This window comes from Vicugna pacos, chromosome 6 (assembly GCF_048564905.1).
Source record: "Vicugna pacos chromosome 6, VicPac4, whole genome shotgun sequence".
Lineage (NCBI taxonomy): Eukaryota > Metazoa > Chordata > Mammalia > Artiodactyla > Camelidae > Vicugna > Vicugna pacos.
The window spans coordinates 20,714,300-20,739,120 of NC_132992.1; the positions used below are offsets into that span (position 1 = coordinate 20,714,300).

General features: G+C 37.2%; 2 protein-coding genes and 1 non-coding gene across 11 annotated transcripts in view; 1 reads left to right on the forward strand and 2 right to left on the reverse strand.

The window, feature by feature from the left end:
• The window catches only part of GOLM2 (golgi membrane protein 2), an 85,814-nt gene extending 81,609 nt beyond the window's left edge, over nucleotides 1-4,205 (reverse strand). For both annotated transcript variants that reach the window (XM_072962567.1, XM_072962566.1), the window contains exon 1: nucleotides 3,569-4,205. In XM_072962567.1, coding sequence (XP_072818668.1) covers nucleotides 3,569-3,895 — 327 coding nt within the window. In that variant the 5' untranslated portion in view covers nucleotides 3,896-4,205. The remainder of the gene's footprint in view (nucleotides 1-3,568) is intronic.
• Nucleotides 1-24,821, forward strand: part of FRMD5 (FERM domain containing 5) — a 372,595-nt gene that overhangs the window by 31,161 nt on the left and 316,613 nt on the right. For 5 of the 8 annotated variants that reach the window (XM_072962546.1, XM_072962557.1, XM_072962556.1 and 2 more), the window contains exons 1-2: nucleotides 4,349-4,402; nucleotides 16,573-16,679. The exons of 1 other annotated variant lie outside the window; for it this stretch is intronic. The gene's annotated coding sequence lies outside the window, so the exon portion shown is untranslated. 2 more of the 8 variants (XM_072962548.1, XM_072962549.1) reach the window with 2 other exon arrangements.
• LOC116278052 (U6 spliceosomal RNA) lies at nucleotides 23,809-23,915 on the reverse strand. Its single transcript, XR_004187474.1, has one exon. It is a non-coding gene; the product is annotated as a U6 spliceosomal RNA (small nuclear RNA).

Below are 24,821 nucleotides of genomic sequence, written 5' to 3' on the forward strand. Positions count from 1 at the left end.
ATAACACTTTATTTTTTTAAAAAGGTAGCCTGAGAAAGGACTGCCTTGCCAAACCCCCCTGCGCACACCTACCTAAGGCAGCTAGCTCATCAGGGCAAAGGGATTTTTTTGGTGCGGGAACATCTATGGAGTACGGAAGGGTGATGCCGCCATAAAATCCTGGTCTCCAAAAGACTGTGAAGGAAGTACCTAGCCAAGCATCCAAACACCACTGTTGACACTTAAGACAAAGATCCTTGAAAAGCCTGAAAACCATATGCAGATTTGAGGTTACTGCCCACATTGCCCTGTGGACAAATAAGATTTAACCTACACTTCAGACACTACCATGACAATGGCACTGTTAATCGGACATCTTAGGCTGCATCTAGGGAAATCTCAACTTTAATGGCTTAAACAACAAGGACATTTTTTTTTTAATCTTACGTAACAAGTGCCAATATTCTATTGTAACATCCTACTCTGTCATCTTCAGTGCCTCAGACATTTCTTAGCTAAACTCTCCTGGCACTCTGGTTGCCTCGATTTCAGGTATCATATGAAGAAGCAACATTTGGCAGGAAAGACCATCTCTTTTAAGTGTGACTCTTTTGAAGAGTACTGGTCAGGTATTTTGTAGAATTTTACTGACTATGAGTTTGTTTAATGCTTTCTTATGATTAGAGTGGAGATTTTTGATTTGGGGTAAGAATATCACAGAAGTGCAAGTAATGACTCTTTTAAGGAGCAAGGAAACTTTCCCTCAACTCACTCTAGCCAGCCCCTTCCTAAACTAATCCCTGGGAATAATGAAATTACCATAATCAGTTTAGACCAATAAGGACTTAGCCCGGAGTCACAAGGAAGGATATATACCAAATAAAACAGGGGGTATTAATGACTATTGAGGGGGCTACCACCAGTGTCTGCTACAGGTAAAAACCCTGAAAGGCAGAGCCTTTATTCTAAAGAGACTACATTAACATAAACATTAAACTGAGTCTTTTTTAAAATGGAAGACCCTTCTAATTGTCAAATTTACTTCTCCTTTCTCCAACATTACCACCACCCAGAGGGATTTTAGGTCATTTATAAAAAATAAATCCCTCCTCTCAGCTATTGAAGGAGTAGCAGGAATAAAGGAAACACCTCTGAAAGACAAATTTCATCTACAGCTCATCTAGACCAAGACAACCCTTTCTATTAGAAGCTCAAAGCATCCTCATTAACCCGAAGAACAAACACTCACAAGCACTCGAACAAAGATGGTGTACTAGTTCAAAATATGAAACTGACATACAAATGAGAGATAATAGATTTGTAAGCCAGATGCATAGAACATCAGCCAAACAATAGTTAAGATACTTGGGCAACATTTCCCAAACTAGTGTGCTTTGCTACATTCTTCTGTACCATGGTAACAAGTAGGCTGATAGATACTAGGTTAAACAAAATTAAATAGACTTCTTTACTAATACATTTCTCAGAGCCTTTGCATGCTAGCAGGCATTATTAACTCCAAGAGGAGGATATACTACTTATATTACTTAACATTTCCCTCCAATAAAAGAGGTTTTCCTTTTTTCCCCTGACCATTTATGAACAATTCCTAGGACAGTGTTCTGTTTAACACCACTCTGAGAAATATTGCTCTAATGGGTAAGCAAAGGCCCAAGAGTGAAGTCTATTGTTATTAGGCAGTTGGAAGGAGGAAAAAAAAATCCAGCAAAGAATATAATGAAGAAGATAAGAGCAAAACTGGAGAGTTCAATGATACAGAAGTAAAAAAGGAGATCGTTTCCAGAAAGCTAGAGACAATCAATTACTCAGAGATTAAATAGAATGAGAATTAAAAATTTTTTTGGATTTGACCAGGAAGACTGTCACTTGTGATCTTCAAGAGAATAACATCAGAAAAGAGGAGGAAAGAAGGATGGTATACAGAAAAGAAAAAGATTAGAATGGAAATGAAAAAGGAAATAGATGAAGCATTTATAGACCACCAATAACTGGAGTTTAGCAGTGAAAGTAAAAAAAGACATCGGTTGACTGGGAGAAGGGAGTAATAAAAGAATAAAAAAAATTTTAGAACAGGAAACACCTACACTTGGTTGAAGGTAAAAGTGAAAACCTACTGAAAGAAACTGATAATTACAGTCCAGTAGATGGAAGAAATGAAATCCAGAGTATAAATTAATAGAAGACACCTTTCTTTTCAGATTTCAGAGAATCTGAATAGTAATGCCTAATCATTCCAAGTCTGAAGACCTCATTTTAATTCTTCAGAATTTCATGGATTTCTGCCTATTCCACCCTGGAGAATTTTTCAGTCTACAGAGTTCAGTATATAGTATGTTTATAAATTTGCTGATCTGTTGCTCCTTTCAGAAGCTGTCTATGTTATGGTAAAGGTGTAGGTTATAGAAAAACACTTACCTGAGGGCCTCAATCTTCATGAAATAAGAAATAAGGTAGAGAATGATGACAATAAGGAAGTTGAGAGCTCAGGAGATTTTAATTTACAATGATTTACTATAAATAAGTTTGATATACAAAATACAAATGTATAATTGGAACACAAAAAACAATGTGAAGATTACCAAAGAAGGGTCCAGAAAGAAAGGCCTCTACTTATCCCATCCAGAAATTTTCACAACTCTGGTATATTAACAGAAGTTGCATAGGTCATAAATTAATATTATGGTTCCCAGTACGCTAGTGAGAACAAAGACTATTCAGTGGCAGGGCTACTTACAGTCTAGCTTTAAACTTTTTAAATTTAAACTTTGTAAGGCCTTCCCCCTCATAAAACACCAACCCTAATAGCTACTTAAGCATACAAAATTTCATTTTTATTTCCTTTCAAGATCTCTGAGGACAATGACATGTGATTTTGTTGCTTAGAACGCATTTTTAGATTCTACCTTTTTGGCTAATTTCATTAACAACTGAAATTGAGTACATAATTTTGGATTAACTATGTTCAAGTCACAAGTGTGGCTCATATATGGCTCTAGAACCCCTCTTTCATAACATTTTGATCACAAAAAAGGCAGCAATATCTGATTATTTAACTGCTTAATCATAGCCTATAAAGATTTAAGAAAAGTTAGACTGTTTAAAAAATAGATAGTGACCACCATAAGGTGGAGGAGTTAGAGAAGGCCCCATTCTGTAAATAAAGAAATGAATAATGATCAGTGAGCAAGGAATAAAGGATAAGGCAACAATACTCATACAAAACCTGGCAGTCTCCAGATTTGTGTATCTCTGTAAGCGTAAGGCGGCCGGCCACATAGGCCAGATGATTACTACTGCCAGCTCAGCAGCTGAGCTTCGAGAAAAGGCGGCATCCACACACAGGCCACTCTTGAGAACGAGAACTTACAGCCAGTTTCGTCTGGCAGGGACCGGAGAAGGTGGCGGTGATAAGCCGGGAAAAGTCTGATAGAAATAGAGTTGTTAGCGGTAAGGGAAGCCTCCAAGGCTACAATTCTGGAAGGCATAAGGCAGCCACGACAGGGCTAATACCCCACACCAAGGAGCTGAGAAAAACTGTGGGAGTTGAGGGGAGAAGGCTCGTCCTTACCTTGTCATCCTCGCATCTTTTCCCCAGGCCCTCCCTGGCCTGCAGCCGGCTGCTAAGACGGCCGTAGTCAGCCTCTCTCTGGTCAATCTGTTTCTTGTGCGAGTCCACCAACAGCAGGAGGTCCGAATTGCGCTTCTCCAGGCGCCCGCGGGCCACCTCGGTGCGCTGGACCTGGCTCTGCAGCTCGGCCACCTCCTCCTGAAGCAGGACGTGGCGAGAGGAGATGCTCCAGTAGTTGAAGGCAAGGACCGCGATCACCACCAGCAGAACCACCAACACGAGGGAGGGCAGGCGGCCGGCCCGCCGGTTGGCCCCGAAACCCACCATGGGGCCGAACCAGGCTGTGCCCGGGGCTTCGACGCCGACACCTGCGAGCAGACACTCAGGCCGCGGCTGCTGGGTTGCCTGGGGTACGCGGCCCCAGGGCCGGCTGAAGGAGGAGCAGGGCCGATTCGCCAGCCGGCGAGCCGGAGAAGGGGGCGGGGCCGCAAGCCGCAGGCCCCTCCCCGCCCCCCCTCCTCAAATCTGGCCAAAGTCCGTTCCGAGGCTTTGAACACTACCCTGCACCAGCTGGGCGGAACCAGGAAAACCCAGATGCCCGCACCCCGGGCCCAACACTTCAGGGTTAGGGGGCGGAGAGATGAGCCGGAAGAGGGTGGATTTAACTCTGGCCCCGCCCATTGGCTGGGTCCGGGTCGCCAAGGGGGCCATTTCCTAGTTTCCGCCGACGCCCCCTCTTCTCGCGAGAAAGTGGGCTTCTCTCGCTCTTTGCAGCCTTATCTCGCGAGGGTTATCTCTGGCAGGAAAAGGGTTTTGTTGATTTTGGCGGCCAGGGTAAGCTTCTGTACCATTCTGCTTTTACCTGCACAATTCCCTTGACCCAAGGTGCAGGGCGTGCCTATTTCCCGAGTTTTTGTTTTTGAGGACAGCCGAGACCGCGACTACTATCTATGTAGGTGAGCTGCGGGCAGAAAGGGCGACTAGAAAGATTTTGTACTTGCTTCAGTAGACGATTTTCACGCTTGTGCTAAAGATGTGGAGAGAAAACAACAACCTATCCCACCCACCCCCCAAAGACGGTAAAATAGCGGTGCTCCAAACATTACGGAGAAAAGCCAGAGAAACTAAACTTTATGACTGAAAGGGGGTGATGCCAGCCTGGTTTCCAAGGTTACTGCTTTCACGAACGGAGAGAACTTAAAAAATGTGTGCCCCTGTTCTTATGCTGCTTTGCCTTGAGCTGGGCGAAAGTCAAAAAGCTGCCCTCAATGAATACGTACGTTCAGTGATGCAGAAAAAGCCCCCACCTCTTTTATTTATTTATTTATTTAGCCTATTTCCTTTGTCCTTGCGTGAAAGTTTAAAAAGTTACTGGCTGTATCTTGTTCAAGGAGAAAATGGAGTTGCTTCATTTTTCAGACCTCAGGTTCAAGAACTTCCATGAGCAAAACCCCTGAACGCAAATACTTCTCCTATTTTCATTCAAATCAGAGTGGTATGATTTTGAATCAGGGAGACTTGTCGTCTTTGAATAATTATTCTATGCTTCCTGTCCACTTCAGAATTAAAGTTACTTGCCTAAAAGGCCTAGAATGGCCTGGGAGAATTATTGCACCTTCAAAGAGTAATGACTTCTCTCATAGATACCGAAAAAAACAAGTAAAACCAAAATTATTGACATTTAGTTCACATTAAATTTGAGCCCTTTGGTCTGGCTTCATAAGATCTAAGAAATCCCCTCCAATCTCAAAGGACAAGCAGACTTTGGCAAAAGGGATGAAGGCAAAAATGGGATTCACTGTCATGGGTCTACCTAATCTTTCCTCAACTTCATATTGGCCTTGCTTTGCTTAGCCAGCAGTTGAAAATTAATCAGTTAAGTGATGTTAACTGAAGGGTAACAGCTTTTGAGAAGTATCTTCATTTTATATGGAATTCTGGCATGTAAAATTATAATACTATTGTGCAAAACACATTCACATACATTGTTTAATCAGATGCTTAAGAGAACTATTTGGTACCATTATACCATTTTACAGATGTCAAAGTGACTTGCGCGAAGTCATACATCTAATAAGTAACAGGGCTGAAGCTTGAAAATCAATTCTCTTTCCACTCTTCACCCAGGGGGAAAATTTTTCTGTTTTGTTGGTTATTTCTTCAAGCTCTTCCCCCTATTGAAGAGCCCAATGCAGATATCATCAAAACAGTGTGTAAGTGCTCTCCTATAGATGGTTCTGGATTAGGCATTAAACAAATTGAGGTAAAAGTCAGTTCCTTAAATCAATAACAACATTGATAAGTTATGTTGTTAGTATGTGCCCTTGACATGATGTGATGGCTTCTCTGTGGACTTCTTCCCAAAACTCATAACCCTAGTCTAATCATGAGGAAAATACCAAACAAATCCCAGGTGAGGGCCACTCTACAAAATACCTGACCAGTAACTGTACCAACTATCAAGGTCATCAAAAACAAGGAAAGTCTGAAAAACTTGCACAGCCAAAATGTGGTGGTGTCCTAGATTGGATCCTATAACAGAAAAAGGACATTAGATAAAAACTAAGGAAATATGAATAAGCTGTGGGTTTTAATTAATAATAATGTATTATTATTGGTTGATTGTCACAAGTGTACCATGCTAAAATGGGATGTTAACAATGGGGGTGAGGGCAGACTACATACAGGGTATATGGGAACTCTGTAGTAATTTTACACTTTTTCTGTATTTCTAAAACTGTTCTAAAATTTTAAAAATTCATTTAAAAAGGTTCTTATTTGAGGGATATCTTTTAGGTTATTAAGTATAGACAAATATATTCATATAAATGGAAAGGTAGTATAATTACAGGGAAATAATGGTTTAAGATTTAATTGAAGGTTAAGAATCTATTATGGAATGGCAAGTGAGTTGATATCATAGGAATTTTGTTTTTACATGGAGTTTTCTTTAAAGGCAAAAATCATGTCATTTATCTCTCTTTGTAATCCCAACCTTTTCTTGAGCTCAAAACACTGTTTGGCATGTGTTGTCTCCAATATATATTGACTCGTAAAAATTTTTGACTTACTGGACTTGAGCAGAGGAGTGGATTATTTTATACCTTATTTTTCAATATTCAGGACATTGAGTAGGACTATGTTAGAGAAGGTGGCAGCTCATAGAAATAGAAAATTCATAGATGTGTAGTCAAATTCTTTCCATTGCAAAAAAAAAATCAACCTAACCAACCTAACCTAAACTGGTTTAAGCAATAAATAAAATTGTGTGTGTATGTGTGTGTATGTGTGTGTTTAAGGATACTAGGATAATTTACAGTACTATTGGAAAAGCAGCAGTAACTGGGGTCTTTTTGTTTCTGTCTTCTGCTTGGCTTTATTCTCTCCAACTTCTGATGGCTAATTTCCTTGTAGACAGGAAATGTGGCTCCAGCATCCCTAGGGTCACATACTGCCAGTTCCATGATCTGAGAAGCAAGGGAGTTCTGTTTTCTAGCTTTCAGTACAAAGCTGACCAGGGAAGGATTCTGGTTGTCCAAGCCTGATCATGTGCACACCACTTGTACCCATCACTGTGGCCAGGGAGGTGAGATATTATGATTGGCCCAGCATAGGACAATACTCTGTGGCCAGTGGAAGTCTGATACCAAGAAACAAAAAGAGTATTGGGTCGATCAAAGCAAATAACGTTAGCTACAACTGAGTTTTCTTTTTCTGGACATGTGTTACCTCCCTTCCAATTAATTCAGTTCATGACTGAATAAAGGCATAATGTTGCACATTAAGTTCCCCAGGAAACAAACTCTGAGGTGGAGATTAGTAATAGGAAGTTTCTTTTTTTTGAGGTGGGGGTGTTCCTAGGATCACCAACCCACAGAAGGGAAGCGAGGAAAACAAGATGGGCAGAGGGAGAAGCTGGGTTTCTCGGAAGTCTCAGTGGAAGCCTCAGCCAACTCTCTGAAGAGCTCTGAAGCTAGGATGGACTTTCAGAGTTGTCCTGGGTTGGAAGGGTCCAGACCTTTACACCATCAACCAGGTTTTGGATAGCTAGGGGGAAAGAGCTAGCAGGCTGTGTGCTAACTCCAGTCAACTAGTAAAAATGCCTGGATTGCTGTACTTAAAAAGAAATAGAAAGAAAATGTATCTGGGAGAAGTGAGAAAGAAAGCTATGATCAATTTGTAATTTGGCCACAGGCACAGGAGGGGGTATGATTTATGCATGGAAGGTGGGTGCTATGATGGGCCACCCAGATCTCCTTTCAGGAACGAAGGACTTATTTCCCCAGCTGCTGGGAGTGCTGCCAACAGACAGTCCTCGGCTATCAGCCGTCTTCAGAATTACCTCAGCTGAAAAGAGTTGCCTTGTGAAGAGACTGCCCCTTTCCCATGACAGCCAGTACTAGTCAAGAGAACACACATTTGTTAAGTTACTTCCCTATGTCAAACCCATTTCCTGCAGTTATATAGCAAGAGGCAATATACCGTAAGGGGTAATGTGGGTTCTGGAATAAGAATATGTGAATTAAATGCCTTCTTTGCTTCTTATTAATTTTGTGACATCAAGCAAGTTACTTAAACTCAGAACCTCGGTTTTCTCATTTCCAAAATGGCATATCAGTTAGGATAAAACCTGGACCCATATAAGGGAAAAAAATAAACAAGGTAACCAAACGATCACAATTATTTGTTAATATAATAGTTGATTAATACTTAACTGAAAAGTTTGTTATAAAGTGAGTAATTCTTTTAAATAAATTTTTTCCTTTTTTAAATTGAAGTATAGTTAATTTACAATACTGTGTTAGTATACAGAAAAGTGTTTTAGTTATATATACATATATATTAGATTATATCCTATTATAGGTTATTACAAGGTATTGAGTTTAATTCTCTGTGCTATACAGTAAATCCTTATTCCTTTTCTATTTTTATGTATAGTAGTTTGTAACTATTAATCCTGTGCTACTGATTTGTCCCTCTTTCCTTCCTTCTACCCTTTGGTAACTTTAAATTTGTTTCCTATGTCTGTGAGTCTGTTTCTGTTTTGTATATAAATTCATTTACATTATTTTTTAATTTCCACATAGAATTGATGTCATATGATATTTATCTTTATCTATCTGACTTCACTAAGTATGATATACACTAAGTCCATCCATGTTGCTGTAAATGGCAATATTTAATTCCTCTTTATGGCTGAGTAATATTCCACTGTGTGTGTGTGTGTGTGTGTGTGTGTGTGTGTGTACCACATATTCTTAAGCCAATCATCTGTTGATGGGCACTTGGGTTGCTTCCCTGCTTTGGCTATTGTGAATAGTGTTGCTATGAACATTGGGGTGCTGTATCTTTTCAAATTAGAGTTTTAAGTTTTTCCAGATACATACCCAGGAGTGGGATTGATGGATCATATGGTAGCTTTTTTTTTTAACATTTTTTATTGATTTATAATCATTTTACAATGTTGTGTCAAATTCCAGTGTTCAGCACGATTTTTTCAGTCATACATGGACATATACACCCTCATTGTCACATTTTTTTCTCTGTTAGTTACCATAACGTTTTGTGTAAATTTCCCTGTGCTATACAGTATAATCTTGTTTATCTATTCTACAGTTTTGAAATCCCAGTCTATCCCTTCCCACCCTCCGCCCCCCTGGCAACCACAAGTCTGTATTCTCTGTCTATGAGTCTATTTCTGTCCTGTATTTACACTTTGTTTTTGTTTGTTTGTTTGTTTTTTAGATTCCACATATGAGCGATCTCATATGGTATTTTTCTTTCTCTTTCTGGCTTACTTTGCTTAGAGTGACATTCTCCAGGAGCATCCATGTTGCTGCAAATGGCGTTATGTTGTCGGTGTTTATGGCTGAGTAGTATTCCATTGTATAAATATACCACCATTTCTTTATCCAGTCACCTGTTGATGGACATTTAGGCTGTTTCCATGTTTTGGCTATTGTAAATAGTGCTGCTATGAACATTGGGGTGCAGGTGTCATCCTGAAGTAGATTTCCTTCTGGATACAAGCCCAGGAGTGGGATTCCTGGGTCATATGGTAAGTCTATTCCTAGTCTTTTGAGGAATCTCCACACTGTTTTCCATAGTGGCTGAACCAAACTGCATTCCCACCAGCAGTGTAGGAGGGTTGCCTTTTCTCCACAGCCTCTCCAGCATTTGTCATTTTTGGATTTTTGAATGACGGCCATTCTGACTGGTGTGAGGTGATACCTCATTGTAGTTTTGATTTGCATTTCTCTGATAATTAGTGATAATGAGCATTTTTTCATGTGCCTTTTGATCATTTGTATGTCTTTCTTGGAGAACTGCTTGTTTAGGTCTTCTGCCCATTTTTGGATTGGGTTTATTTTTTTTTTATTGAGTCGTATGAGCTGCTTATATATTCTGGAGATCAAGCCTTTGTCGGTTTCATTTGCAAAAATTTTCTCCCATTCCATAGGTTGTCTTGTTTTACTTCTGGTTTCCTTTGCTGTGCAGAAGCTTGTAAGTTTCATTAGGTCCCATTTGTTTATTCTTGCTTTTATTTCCACTAGGAGAAAATTTTTGAAATGTATGTCAGATAATGTTTTGCCTATGTTTTCCTCTAGGAGGTTTATTGTATCTTGTCTTATGTTATATGGTAGCTTTATTTTAAGTTTTTTGAAGAACCTCCATAGTGTTTTTTATAGTGGCTGCACCAATTTACATTCCCACCAACAGTGTACAAGGGTTTCCTTTTCCCCACATCCTCTCTGATGTTTGTTATTTGTAGACTTTTTGATGATAGCCATTCTGACTGGTATGAGGTGATTCCTCACTGTGGTTTTTTTTTTTTTTGTCTTTTTTTTACTTTTTTGTATTGAAGTATGGTCAGTTTACAATGTTTTGTCAATTTCTGGTGTACAGCACAATGCTTCAGTCATTCATGAATATACATATATTCATTTTCATCTCATTTTGGTTTTGATTTGCATTTCTCTAATATTTAGCAATGCTGAGCATCTTTTCATGTGCCTGTTGGCCATCTGTATATCATTTTTGGAAAAAATGTCTGTTTAAGTCTTCTGCCCATTTTTTGATTAGGCTCTTTGTTTTTTGAGTTTTGTGAGCTGTTTGTATGTTTTGAATATTAATCCTTTGTCAGTCACATTATTTGCAAATATTTTCTCCCATTTTGTAGGTTGTCCATTCATTTTGTTGATGGTCTCCTTTGCTATGCAAACACTTTTAAGTTTGATTAGGTCCCCCTTGTTTATTTCGGCTTTTATTTCTTTTGTCTTGGGAGACTGACCTACGAAAATATTGCTAAGATTTATGTCAGAAAATGTTTTGCCTATGTTCTCTTTCAGGAGTTTTATGGTGTCATATCTTACATATTTAAGTCTTTAAACCATTCTGAGTTTATTTTTGTGTATGGTGCAAAGAAGTGTTCTATTTCATTGATTTACACGTGGCTGTCCAGCTTTACCAACACCACTAATTGAAGAGACTTTATTTTCTCCATTGTATATTCTTGTCTTCTTTGTCATAGATGAATTGACCATAGGTTGTGGGTTTTTTTCTGGTCCCTCTGTTTGGGCCCATTGATGTATATGTCTGTTTTGGTGCCAATACCATGCTGTTTTGATTACTGTAGCTTTGTAATATAGTGTGAAGTCTGGAAGGGTTATGCCTCTGGCTTTGGTTTTTTTCCAGGGTTGCTTTAGCAATTCTGGGTCTTTTGTAATTCCATACAAATTTTTGGATTATTTGTTCTAGTTCTTGTGGAAAATGCTATGGGTATTTTGATGGGGATTGCATTATATCTGAAGATTGCTTTGAGTAGTATGGACGTTTTAACAGTATTAATTCTTCCAATCCAAGAACATGAGATTAAATTAAGTTTAAAAAAATTCATTATTGTAGCATTATGCTATTGGAATCCTACTTTGTTCAAGACTTTTTATCATGGAGTATTCATTAATTAACTATTAATTTAATAATCAAATATTAATTTAATGCCTGCTGTGTACCAGTTAGTGTTGTAAGTAGGAGGGGTTGCAGAGCATGCAGCAGAGACAGAAAGTTCCTCTGAAGCTTTCAGTCTTTTCCTCCTTTACCAATACCCAACCAGGGAACTATTCAGTCTACCTCCTTTAAAACATTTTTGATACCTCCCACACCTTGCTGCTCCCAAGTAGAAATCACCACTATCTTACTATGCCTCCCCAATGTCCTCTAGATTTCTATCATAGCTATGTATTTTGCTGTGACAAATCTGCCTCCTATGAGATTTTCAGTAGTTGTTTTGCTGCAGGACCATAATAACTGATAGTCCGGAGTAGGCTGTGATTTTCTTTTGACCTTACATCATTAAGCTTTCCTCCCCTTCTCCAGTGACTGCTCACTTCTTTCTTACCAGTTTCCTTGGGTTTGTCTGAAATATTTTCTGAATACCCTCTTAACCATTTCTTCCCTTTTTAAAAAAATATTCTCAAATTATGGAATCTTAGAACAGGAAGGGAATTTAGAGATTGCCTTATCTAAAACTTCCATTTTATAAATGAAGATGAATCTAAAGCTTCCATTTTATGAATGAAGACGAAAATCCAGATAAGTAATATGACTTGCTCAGAATTATTATATTCTACTGGTTAAGGACAGATCTAGCAACAGAATCCAAGCTTTCTTTAAGATCCAGCATAAATCCTCCATCTCTGAGACCTTCCTCCAAGTTCTGGCTCAGCTCATGTTTTTCTCTTCTGAATTATGCACTTATTGTCTACAAACTGCATCACTTTGGCAAAATCATTTGGCCTCACATTGTTACTCAGCTCTCACATTGGTGTAACTTTACTGGCCAGTTAGTTGTAAACTCCATAAAGCATAGATTTTGTCACATTTATTTTCTCTCTTCTTGGCAGGTAGCACAGTATTAGTAGACACATAGTAGAAATTCAATAATTATATTTGACTAATTAATCACTACTTCTCACATAGCTTTGCAAAACATAGTAGGTCTCATTCCTTAACATTTTGCTTTGATTTCTTTTGTAATTTTTAAAAACCAGACTTAGATTCTTGGCAATCAATGAAAGGACAGTCATGCTCCTGCACAGTTTGCTGCATTGTATTTTCTTCTGGACTTGGCAGGAAACCCAAAGTTTCTGCCCTATTTTTCGTTTTCTGTACTGCAGTTCATCTAATCTTCTAGCTCTTGGTGTCTTTCTCTGCTAGACATTGTTCTGTAGAGTGACCCAATTAAATGTGGCCCCATTTAATAGGGTGGAACCTTATGTGTGGCTAATTTCAAGTGATCATCCTGTAATTTTCCAAGCCTTTGTTTTCATTCCTTGATACAGTGTACTTGCTGGTGATGATAGTATGGCATCACAATAAATCCTCCTGCACTGATGTTCAGTCAGAAGATACAGCTGTGAGCAGAGCTAGTCATGGGTCATATAGTGCCCTTTAAGCAGATCCTTGTTTATCCATTGTCTGAGCTTAAAAATAGAAGCTAAAAGGTTTCTTTTTAACTTACATAATGTTTCACTAAACTTGTTAGTTTCAGCATGTTGTTTGTGTTGTTTTCAGCAGTGCAATCCCCTGATGTATATCAAGTAAATATGATGATGGATTGAACTCACTTTGCTGTTCCTATTCAGGTGCTGTATTTTGACCTGTCAGTATCTTGGAGAGGCAGCACATTGCATCCCAAGACAGAACAGAAGCTAGTGTTTGCAAAAGACCTCATTTTTCAGCAGAGTAGTATAGTAACTTTGAAATACTAATATGTTATGAAATATGTCTGTGAACACTTTCTTATTAACATTATATTGGTGTACACAATGCTTTTCCTTTTGGCATCTGGGCATTATTAGGATTATTTAAAATATGTATTGAAATTATTGGTGTTTTAAAGACAATCTATTCATTTTCATAGCCAAGTAACTTATTTCATATGGTGTGTGACTAGACTCCCTGTACACACTGTGCTATTTCATGCCTTCATGATTCAAAAGCACTCCCTTCTCATTCTCTTATCCTCTGTGATCCTGTTTGAATGTCTTTTCCTGAATGATTTGCTCTTTGTGCCCTACAACACCTAACTTATATGTCTGGTATTATACTTATACCTGTGTTACAGCTATTAGTTTATATATTTATCATCCTGTTAGACTGTAAGATCCTTAAAGATGAGAACTTTTTCCCATTTATCTTTACATCATCTAGTGCTGGGGCTCACATATATTATGTTTAATGAGTGAATGAAAAAATTTGTTCCCTCTGGATGTTGTTAACTCATCCTTAGTCTCTCTACCACATATAAGGAAAATCCTAAACATTTGAATTTTTCCTGTTTTTTTTTTTAGAAATGGTAATAGTTTAGTATTTTACTCTTTATAGAAATGAAAATAATTTAATAATTTAATACTTCTGTGAGTAATGTATGCTCAGAATGACAACAACAGAAATAGGTAACCAGATAGGAAAACCAAAAAGTGAACATTGCCCACAATTCCACCCATCCAAGTATAACCACTACTGACATTTTGATATAGATCTTCCCTGACTTTTTTCTATCTACATACATACACATACAGAATATAAAACAAAAATTTTGTGACCTGCTTTTTTACTTAACAATATCTTGGAAGCAACTTTCCATGTCAAAAAATGTTGGCACTACATATTCACTTTTGGTAAATGCATAGAAAGATGTACTTTATTTTATTTAACCAATCCCTATAAATAGACACTAAGTGTTTTAGGTAGATTCTTACGGTTGCATGGAACAAATACCCCACCCCCAACAAGACACTTAAAAAGTACAAATAAGACCCATTTAGAATGTCTCAAGGAAAGGAGGGTGTATTTATAAGGATGTATATAGATGGGAACTGGAACCAGAAGTGCATCTATCAGGAATCAACCTCTAAGAACCAACTACTCTTTCTGGCGCCTCTGTCTCTCCTTTCTCCACGCTTCCCTAATAGTCCCTTCTTCCTCAGAGTGATTGCCTCCTCTAAACTTTCACTTGCACATAGCTTTGGCTTGGCTTACCCTAGACTCTTAATATATGCCATTCAGTCAGTTTCTGTTCCTGCTTCTTAATCTGTAGAAGTTCAAATATTTTCATCCCACATGCAAAGGATGATCTTGTACACTCCACTCAAAAAAGAAGTGGCAAGAGATGAAGATGAAGAAATAAGTGAGGGCCAGATTATGAATAGGCTCATACCAAAGGGTCTGAATTTTTTACATTAGAGTCATAAGAAGCCATGAAAAAGTTTTAAGAAAGTGACACAATCAGATGTATGATTTAGAAAGACTTTTCTAGTCAAGTTGATTATGCCTCAAGTATATAGATGGTATATAGAGGCCAGTTAGGAGACTGTTGGCAATAATTCAGGTGAGAAATCAGGGAAACAGTTTTTAATTTGGACAACTAGATCAGCACTGAGGCCATTCACTGACAAGGGAACCCTGGAGAACTAACTGATCAGAAGTTTATTTGTAAAGGAACTTAAAACCATTTCTATAGCTGCAAAAGTTTTTCAGTCTTAGGGAAAAATTGCGCATCACTTCACTACATCCTTGAAGATCTTCTGACCACCTCAGATCTATTTTTTCAAATCTTTGCAAGAGTTGTGTGGGGATGTAGTTGTCTTGAGTCTTTTTTTTTTTTTGTCTTGAGTCTTAAACTCAGTGAATCTAATTCTTACAACCTCAGCTTTATCCTCTATTATAATGAAATCAATTTTTTTTCACTGAATACCATGTCACGCTTTTTACCTCCTGCCAATGTGTAAGAGAAACATAGGGAAAAAATACAAAAATTTTCTTCTGATAATCAACTCATTAAGTATGATTATCCCTGTGTCCCTTTTTCCCTTTCTTTCTTTCTTTCTTTCTTTCTTTCTTTCTTTCTTTCTTTCTTTCTTTCTTTCCTTCTTTCTTTCCTTTTTCTTTCTTTCCTTCTTTCTTTCTTTCTTTCTTTCTTTCTTTCTTTCTTTCTTTCTTTCTTTCTTTCTTTCTTTCTCTCTCTCTCTCTCTTTCTTTCTTTCTTTCTTTCTTTGTTCTGGGACATGGGAAGTTGTTTTGGAGGAAACATGTGTCCAGACTCTTCTTCACTTCTAGAAAATGTTAGGATGGCTGCCTGATGCTTCAGAAGATTGATTCCACAGGAAAGGAAACAAGATTCCTGGTTTAGTCAGCTAGCTTTGTAAGACACAAACAATTCCCTTGGAATAGGAGCAGAATGGTAAGTAGGGCCTGGAAAGTTTCCTTGTGCTTGGTGTTCCTTGCATCTGGACCTAACTTGTATTCCCCAAGCAGGATCTATCCGAGCAAGACTGATGGACAATTTTCCTGAGCGTACTTGGAGAAGGAGACTTCTCTCCGCTGTCTTTCTTCCTTTTCCTCTTCCACTGGGGGGCAATTTCTGAATGGGAGCAAATTAAGTCTAAGAATTTCCTAACTTGAACATTACTTCTTAGAATAAATGTCTTATTGCTTCTCTGTCCTTGGGCTAAGATTAAGTGTAGAGTATATATCTTAGCTACAGTATTATTTGTCTATAACTTTGACTAAAGTAGCAGTACCTGACCCAACTCACCTAAATCCATTGAACTACTCCTCCAAAACACTTGTTAATCCAAAGATTAAAAAGGATTTGCCTCTTGCTTAGAACCTCTTTAAAGATTGTTTATATAACCTAGATTAGAGCTTTTTTTTTTTTTAAGTGAACATGTAGAAACACCATTTCCATGGAATGCTCATAGATGGGGGGAGATCCCATGGAGCAAATCATTTTGGTAAACACTTCATTCTCTACTTTCCTCTTGAAGATTCACAAGTTACATCATGATATTAAAGTCTTGAGAAGTTCTATAATAAACAAACCTATTCACTTTTTAAACAGTTTTATTGAGATACAATTTACTTACCATAACATTCATCCATTTAAAGTGTATAATTCAATGATTTTTTGTGTATTTACTGAGTTTTGCAACCATCACCAGGTCATGTCTTAAAGAAAAGACGAGGTCAATCGCTAGTTCTGTTTGAAACATTGACAAAATTCTGGGAGCAAGATCACCAGGAGCCAGTGGCTAATAAACCAGTGCAGGTAATATCCAGTTATTGCTTAATACAATCTTAAATAAAAAAGATAAGAGAACTATGTTTAAAAACCATTTTAACTAATACTTGCAGTTCTACCCCTTTACTTCTCATTCATGAAAACATATTAGAATGCAGCTGAGAATGAGGTTATAAAAGGAACTACTACTTACTTTTTCTGATAGGGAGCTCAGCTGGGCTTAACCAAGCTAGTAGTCCTCTTGGAAAAAGATCTCAAACAAGTCACAATCAGAGCCAAACATACTACCAGTAAATTAGGTGTGAGATGGGAGTAATCAAGGTACAACAGAAGCCGAATTTCAAGGAGACATTGCCTCTTAGAAAGAACCCCCAAAGGAAGAAGTAATTAAATACTGTCTTTCTCAGTTTAGGCCCCTTGCCTTTGGGACTGACCTTTTAAACTTTACTTGTACCATGGACAAACCTTGTACTCTAGGAAGGGTTATTAAATGACACTGCCACAGAATCAGAGAGCAGGACATTGAGGGCATTTCCAGGAGGAAAAGTAATGTTCATAGCTCATCCTTATTTGGTTTCTACTCTTTGTCTGCCCAAGTGTTAGGTTTCAGAACTTTATCAATCTTGCTGCTATCATGCCTCTCCGTTGCTGAATATTGACTCTGAAAGAGCAAGGATTCTTAAAAGTGACCCTAGTGACATTTGGGGACGGTTAAGTCTTTGTTGGGGTAGGGTGGGAGGAGCTGTCCTGTGCATTGTGGGATATTTAGCAGTAGTCCTAGCCTGTATATACTAGATGTCAGTAGCATCCCTTCACCTCAGTTGTGACAACCAAAAGTGTCTGCAGACATTGCCAAATGTCCCCTGAGGGGTAAAATGCTCCCCCCAATTGAGAACCACTGCTATAGAAGCATGAAACGTCCTTTTCTTTATAATTCAGCTGAGAGATCAACGAAATATATTTAAAATAATATTTTCTAAGGAAACTGAGGTGGGGTGAAGCAAAATACAAAAGCATAGCACTAATAAATAGCCATGTTGGTTATTCAACATTGATAATGTACATAATATCACTGAATTGTTCACTTAAAAATAGTTAAAAAGATAAACTTCATGTTATGTAAATTTTTACTACAAATTTTTTTAAAAAGCATAACATTGATCAAGTATACAGACTTCTGGATCTCATTTAACTAGACTTTAATGATAGTTGAGCATTACTAGTATAGTTTATTATGTACCAAGATTGAGGTTCTTCCCTTTGCCTTAGCATTGTCTAAGGATCTCTATCTGAGAATCTCTTTCTTAGGAAGCAAACATTTTAATTTCTGTTTTGTGCCAAGTACCTGAGGCAAATCTCCTAGCCAGACAGGACATTGGGCTTCTGATTAACTCATGGTTCACCATCTGAAAGGACCATTATAATAGAAGGGATCTTGGAGATCATCTTGTTTCGCAGGTAGATAAAGTTGAGGTCAAAACAGGTTGAGTGACTTGAGGAGGAACACAGAGCTCCTTGAAGGACACACTAGGACCAGGACCCAGATATCCTGCTTACAGTTCAGTATTCATGTTGCCAAATCACCCTAAAGCCTGTCTGTGGAGATACATTTTTATCAGAGACTGCTGGTGCCTTTTGTGAATTATAGTCATTCTCATAAAGGGGGAAATTGTCTAATGGGAGGAAAATGAATGGAGATTAACAGGAGTGAAATAGTCAAAATAAATATGTCATTGAGAAGAGACTGAGGAGCAAGAACATCTATTCGGAGGCAATAATACATACTAGTTCTACACAGTGAGATAGATATACATTTGCATTGTTTTAAACGGTTCTGAAAACATGCTTTCAAAAAATCTGTTCAACCATGACAGTTCAATTTCTGTTCTCTGGGCTTTCATGGCAATGTTTCCTGCCTTTGTTCACAATGCATCCTGACCTGAAGGTGCCTCCCCTCTTCAACACCTGCTGACACCTTCTCTTTACTTAAAACTGAGATCGAATGTGAAGCCTTCTCTGAATTTCAGTTTCCCTCCAAGAAGGAGTTAAAACATTCCTTTCTCTCTATGTCTCCATAGCAACTTACAAATGTAGGCATTTCACCTACAGTTGGTTTTCGTATTACAAACTGGATGTAATTAAATACATAGAGAACGTAAGTTGCAGTGCCTAGACTGGCTGCAGGTTCTATTACACGACCACATTAGGGAACTGCTGCTTGTTGCACTGGAAACAAACGGAAGGCCGAATGAATGGCTGGCTGGAATTTGTTTTGCATCATATTTCACTTTTCTGTCATATCGATGGTTACAAAGGGTAATAAAAGTGATAACAGTGTGTATAAGAAGTGCTGGGTTAATGATAATATTGTGTCGAGCTAGGAAAATAAAGGCCATGACTTATGCAAAAGTCAAGGGTAATGAATTCTTTGAAAAGATATGCAATGTCATTAGAGCCACTGGATTTCATATCATTAGAGTAAATGTTAAAAAGATTTTAAAAATTATCTTTCTGGAACGTAAGTGCCTGGAAGACTTCAGGGCCAAAGATGATAACAGAAATGGAAAAGCTCCATGTGTGAAGCTGAAAGTCCATGAGAAAGGTTCAGACTTGTTTTTGTCTGTTTTGATCAACCAGTCTGTTATTTTTAGGCCACAGTAACAAAAACATCTTCATTGCTGAAATTACTGAAGAAAAATAAGTTTACTATTCTTTTTGTTATATCTCAATTCTTCCCATTGAAACAATCACTTTAATAAAATTTTATTGAAGTACGGTTGATGTACAACATTATGTAAGTTATAGGTGTACAAAATAGTGATTCACAATGGAAAGGATTATACTCCATTTATAGTTATTATGAAATATTGGGTATATTCCCCTCATTGTACAATATATCCTTGTAACTTGTTTTATACATAATAGTGTGTACCTCTTAAGCCCCTACCCCTGTTTGGCCCCTCTTCCTTCCCTCTCCCCACTGGTAAATACTGGTTTGTTCTCTATATCTGTCAGTCTGCTTTTTTTTTTTATTATATTCACTAGTTTGTTGTATTTTTTTAGACCCCACATGTAAATCAGAGTATACAGTACTTGTTTTTCTCTGTCTGACTTATTTCACTTAGCATAATACCCTCCAAGTCCATCCATGTTGCTGCAAATGGCAAAATTTATTTCTTTTTAAATGGCTGAGTAGTATGGTATTGTATGTATGTATATGTGTGTGTGTGTGTTTATTTATGTAGGTGGTATATATATACCACACACACACACTATATATATATATATATACCTCATCTTTTTTTCATCATTCATCTGTTGACAGACACTTAGGTTGCTTCCATATCTTGGCAATTGTAAATATTGCTGCTATGAACATTGGGGTGCATGTATCTTTTCATATTAGAAGAGTTTTCATTTTTTCAGATATGTATACCCAGGATTGGAGACAATCACTTTTATAATGCAATTTTTAGATAATGTAACATTTAGTAGGAACTCAACTAGTGCAAGCAGAACACTATCTTTATTTGTTGCTCATTTAATCCTACCTGGTTATACTTTATGTATCTCTTATCCTAATAAGATTGTAAGCTTCTTGAGGCCAGGAATCATGACATTTATCCCTTTCTCCCTTTGGCTTCAGAAAAGGAGCTCCAAGCTTAACATATAAGCACTCAATATTTTTCCCCACTGTGAAATAGAACGGGGATAAAAATTCTGCTCTTTTCTTAAAATAAAAAAAACTTTTCTGTTGTGAAATAGAAATCTCAATTAGCAAAGTGCACAATACAAAAATGAATAGTTCAGTGAATTATTCCAAAGCAAACAGCCATGTAACCACTACGCAGCTCAAGAGAAGAACATTACCAACAACCGTCTCTCAATCACTGTCTCCTTTGTTCTCCCGGAAGGTAACCATTTTCTTGGTTTCTCTTGTGCTCTAAAACACTGTTGTTTCGCCTTGCTTGTTTTTTCAAACTTTCTACAAATGGAGTAACACATTATGTATTCTTTGATATCTAGTTTCTTTTACTCATTATTATATTTGTGAGATCTATTCATAATGTTGTATGTAGATATAGTCTGTTCACTTTTATTTGCTGTGTATCATTCCATTGTATGAGTATACCACATTACATATTTATCCAGTGCACTGTTGATGCCATATGAAGGTTGTTTCCAGTTTGGAAAGATTACAAATAATACTTCCAAGAACATTTATGTACATGTCTCTTTGGTATATAGGTGTACACATTTCTATTGGGTATCTGACTGTTGAATTGCTGGGTCATGGGATATTTCCTTAACTTTACTAGAGAAAGTCAAACTAAGCTGTGGTTGTATCACTTCCTTCAGCAGAATATGACAGTCCCTGGTGCTTCACATCCTTGCCAACAGTTGTTATGGTCAGTCTACTTAAGTTTAACTATTCTAGGTAATGTATAGTGTTATCCAATTGTAGTTTTAATTTGCATTTCCCTGATTACTAATGAGGTTGGGCAAATCTCATTCAAATCTCATTTGTTTATTGGCTGTTTCATATACTCTTTTGTGAAATGCCTGTTCAAGTCTCTTGCCTATTTTTCAACTGGATTGTTGATCATTTTCTTATTGATTACTAGTAGCTTTTTCTATCTCTGTATACAAGCCCTTTGTCAGTTATATATGCTATAAATTTCTTTTCCTTTTTGTAGCTTGTCTTTTCATTCTCTTAATGACATCTTTTGATGAACAGAAGTTCTTAATTTTAATTTGAGTCAAATTTATCATTGTTTGAATTTATGTATCTTGTTTTTATGTTTGGTATTTCATTACCCCAAAATCGTGAAAATGTTATGTATTATTCTCTAGAAACATTTTTTTCCCTTTTGAATTTAGATCTACAATCCACCTTGAATTGATTTTTGTGAATGGTATGAGTAAAGGGTTAAGTTTTTTTCTCCCCAAGATTCTTGTTCAAATATCCTAGTATCATTTATTGAAAAGACTGTTCTTTCTCCACCACTGTGCAGCACCACTTTTCTTCAGATCAAATGTTGATCAGTGCATGAGCTCTAGATTCCATTCTATTTGTCTATCCTTGCACCAACACCACACTGTCTGAATTCCTGTAGCTTTATACTGTGTCTTTACATGCAGGAGAACAAGTTATCTTTTCCAACTCTTCATAATTGTCTTGGCTATTTTTGCTACTTTGCATTTCTATGTAACTTTTAGAATCAGCTTGTTGGATAAGTGGCACTGTCATTTTCTCTCCTAAGGCTGACTTTTAGCTAAAGTTTCTCTGGAATGGAAAAATATGGGCTGTGGAGTCAGACTTGAATTGGAGTTTATCCCTGCTGCTCTCTATTAGGTGGGCCATTAGAAGGGCTGGGGTTAGTTTTAGGTCTATATTGATCAACCATGTCTTGCTTTTAGTCCACAGTAACAAAAACATCTTTATCACTAAAATTGCCATTAAAACTCTGAACTGCACAGGTATGTTGGCATCATGATAAATATTTCATACCCCATCTCAGGAATGTGTCAAAGCTATCACAACAGTACTGCAGACATCATATTAGTCAGCTCTGAACATCATTACCTGTGTGTCATAACTGTAGCTTGTATCTCACTGACTTTAAACATTTGTAGTTTCTTATAAACAAATTAAATTTTTTTATATTATCTTTTTACCATACTCCCAGATCATCATACATTTTAACTCATAAAACACATAAATCGTATATAGAAATTATAGTTATAATGAATACTCATTCTGACATCTGACATCCAAACCCTGTACTCCTCCTCTGTTACGTTAAGTGGCTTCTTACTCAGACATCTTTGAGAGCTTGGGCCCTCTAATTCATATTATTAGTTTAACATGCACTTAAAATATTCTCAAACTTAGTATAGACAGCTGCATCCAGCTTCAATATGTGGTTATTTTTCAGCTCATTAATGCTATGAAATCTGTGAACATATTTATTTAGAAAAATTGGCAAGCAGGCAGTTTTGTCTCCAATTCTATCTACTCCTCTAAGTGTCTGTGTGTAACTGTGGCTACATATGGCCTCATACACACATTCAGAGTTCCAGTCTCACCCATTTCTCTGTATCTCCCTCTTTCTCACACAATACATATTCAGACACACATAAAGAAAAGGATCTAGAAAAAGAAAAGATTAAAAACAACTCCCATCTGATCCATCTACCATCTGTCCTTTCTATCTGTCACTGCAGAATTGGGTAAAATGTTCAGCCTTGTATTCATTTCCCTCTTTTAGTCCCTATTCTCTTATTCATGCTGGGCTGGAGACACAGTGAGTGTGCAAAAAGGCAGCCCGTTGTTTCCCACTGCATGATTTCCCTTTTCAGTCACTCTATGCTGCTGTCAGCTGACAGGAGCCATCAAGAGATGCTCTTTTATGGTTATGTGGGTAACTCTGAACATTTTGTGGGAGGTGTCTCACAGGAGAAAAGTGGAGTCTGTCAGCCACTGCTATTACTGCCATCCTGTTACCAGGTGGCAAAGGCAAATGAGTTCTGTCAGATAGCCCAGAAGCTTATCAGAGAGGAATAGACTGATGAGTTTATAACATCTGAGCTCATACAACATGCCCATTTAAATAATGGGATGTTTTATTTTTGTAGTTGGCTCTTTAGTTTTAGGAACATGTATCTTGATGGTTGTAATCTTTTGCTTCCCCCTTACCTCTATATATGAATATGTATTTGTGTGTGTAAATATGTATATATGTAATATACAGCTATATATGCATCTATATTAGCATAGTTCAATTCACAGGCATTTATTAAGTGCTCACTATGTGCCAGGCATCAAGGACACAGAGATGAATAAGATACGGTCCTTGCTCTCAAGGAGCTTATGGTCTAATGGTATTTGTCCTTTTGAAGAGATTTTATATATAGGGATGGTGTCTGTTATAACACATAGGGTATTAAAGCTTGATAGGACTTTCCAGAAGGCACAGGTTAGCCATAGGAAGCAGAAAAAAAGCTAATTTGTATATCACTTATGTACAGTTTTTACTTTGTTTTCTTTTTCATATTCTTTTCCATTATAGGTTACTACAAGATATGGAATATAATTCCTTGTGCTATACAGTAGGATCTTGTTGTTTATTTTATATATAGTAGTTAGCACCTGAAAAATATGGAATGCTTCACGAACTTGTGTGTCATCCTTGTGCAAAGGCCATGCTAATCTTCTATGTATTGTTCCAATTTTAGTATATGTCTTGCTGAAGTGAGCACCAGTTTTTACTTTTTAAATTTAATGTAAAAATAATTTTAGACTTACAGAAGAGTTGAAAAGATAGCACAAATCTATGTTCTTTATACCTTTACTGTATATCTAGATACGAGTTCCTATATAGCCTTCACCTAGGTTCCCTTAATGTTAGCATGTAGCCATGGTACGCTTATCAAAAACTAGGAAATTAACAGTGGTACTTACTATTAACTAAACACAGACTGTATCTGGATTTCAGCAGTTGTCCACTAATATCCTTTTTCTGTTCCAGGACCTGATCGAAAGTTCTACATTACATTTAGTTGTCATGTCTCTTTTAGTCTCCTCCAGTCTCTGACAGTTCCTCAGCCTTTCTTTATCTTTTATGACCTTGACACTTTTGAGTAGTACTGATTAGGAACTTTGTAAAGTGCCCCTCCATTTAGTTTTGTCTGCTGTTTGCTCATTATAAGACTGAGTTAATAAATTTTTTAGAAAAATCTCACAGAGGCAGTGTACCCTTCTCATCACATCCTTTATCAAGGGTATGTGATATTGACATGTCTAATTCGTGGTGATATTAACCTTGATCATTCAGTTAAGGTGCTATCTGCCAGATTTCTCTACTGCAAGGTTACTTTTTTCTCTCTTTGTAACTGAGAGTTGGAATTTTCTCTTTGTAATATTCCACAAATATTTTGGAGGTATTTAAATATCCTGTTTCTCCTTAAACCTTCACCCACTAATTTTTTTTAATTTTTAAAATAAACTGTATTTTAGAATAGTTACAGATTTACAGAAAGTTTGCAAAGATAGTACGTATGCTTCCCATATATTCCTCATCCATTTCCCTTGTTGTTAACATTATACTTTGTATTTGTATATTTGTCACAACTATTGTGCCAACATTGATACACTGCTATTGACTA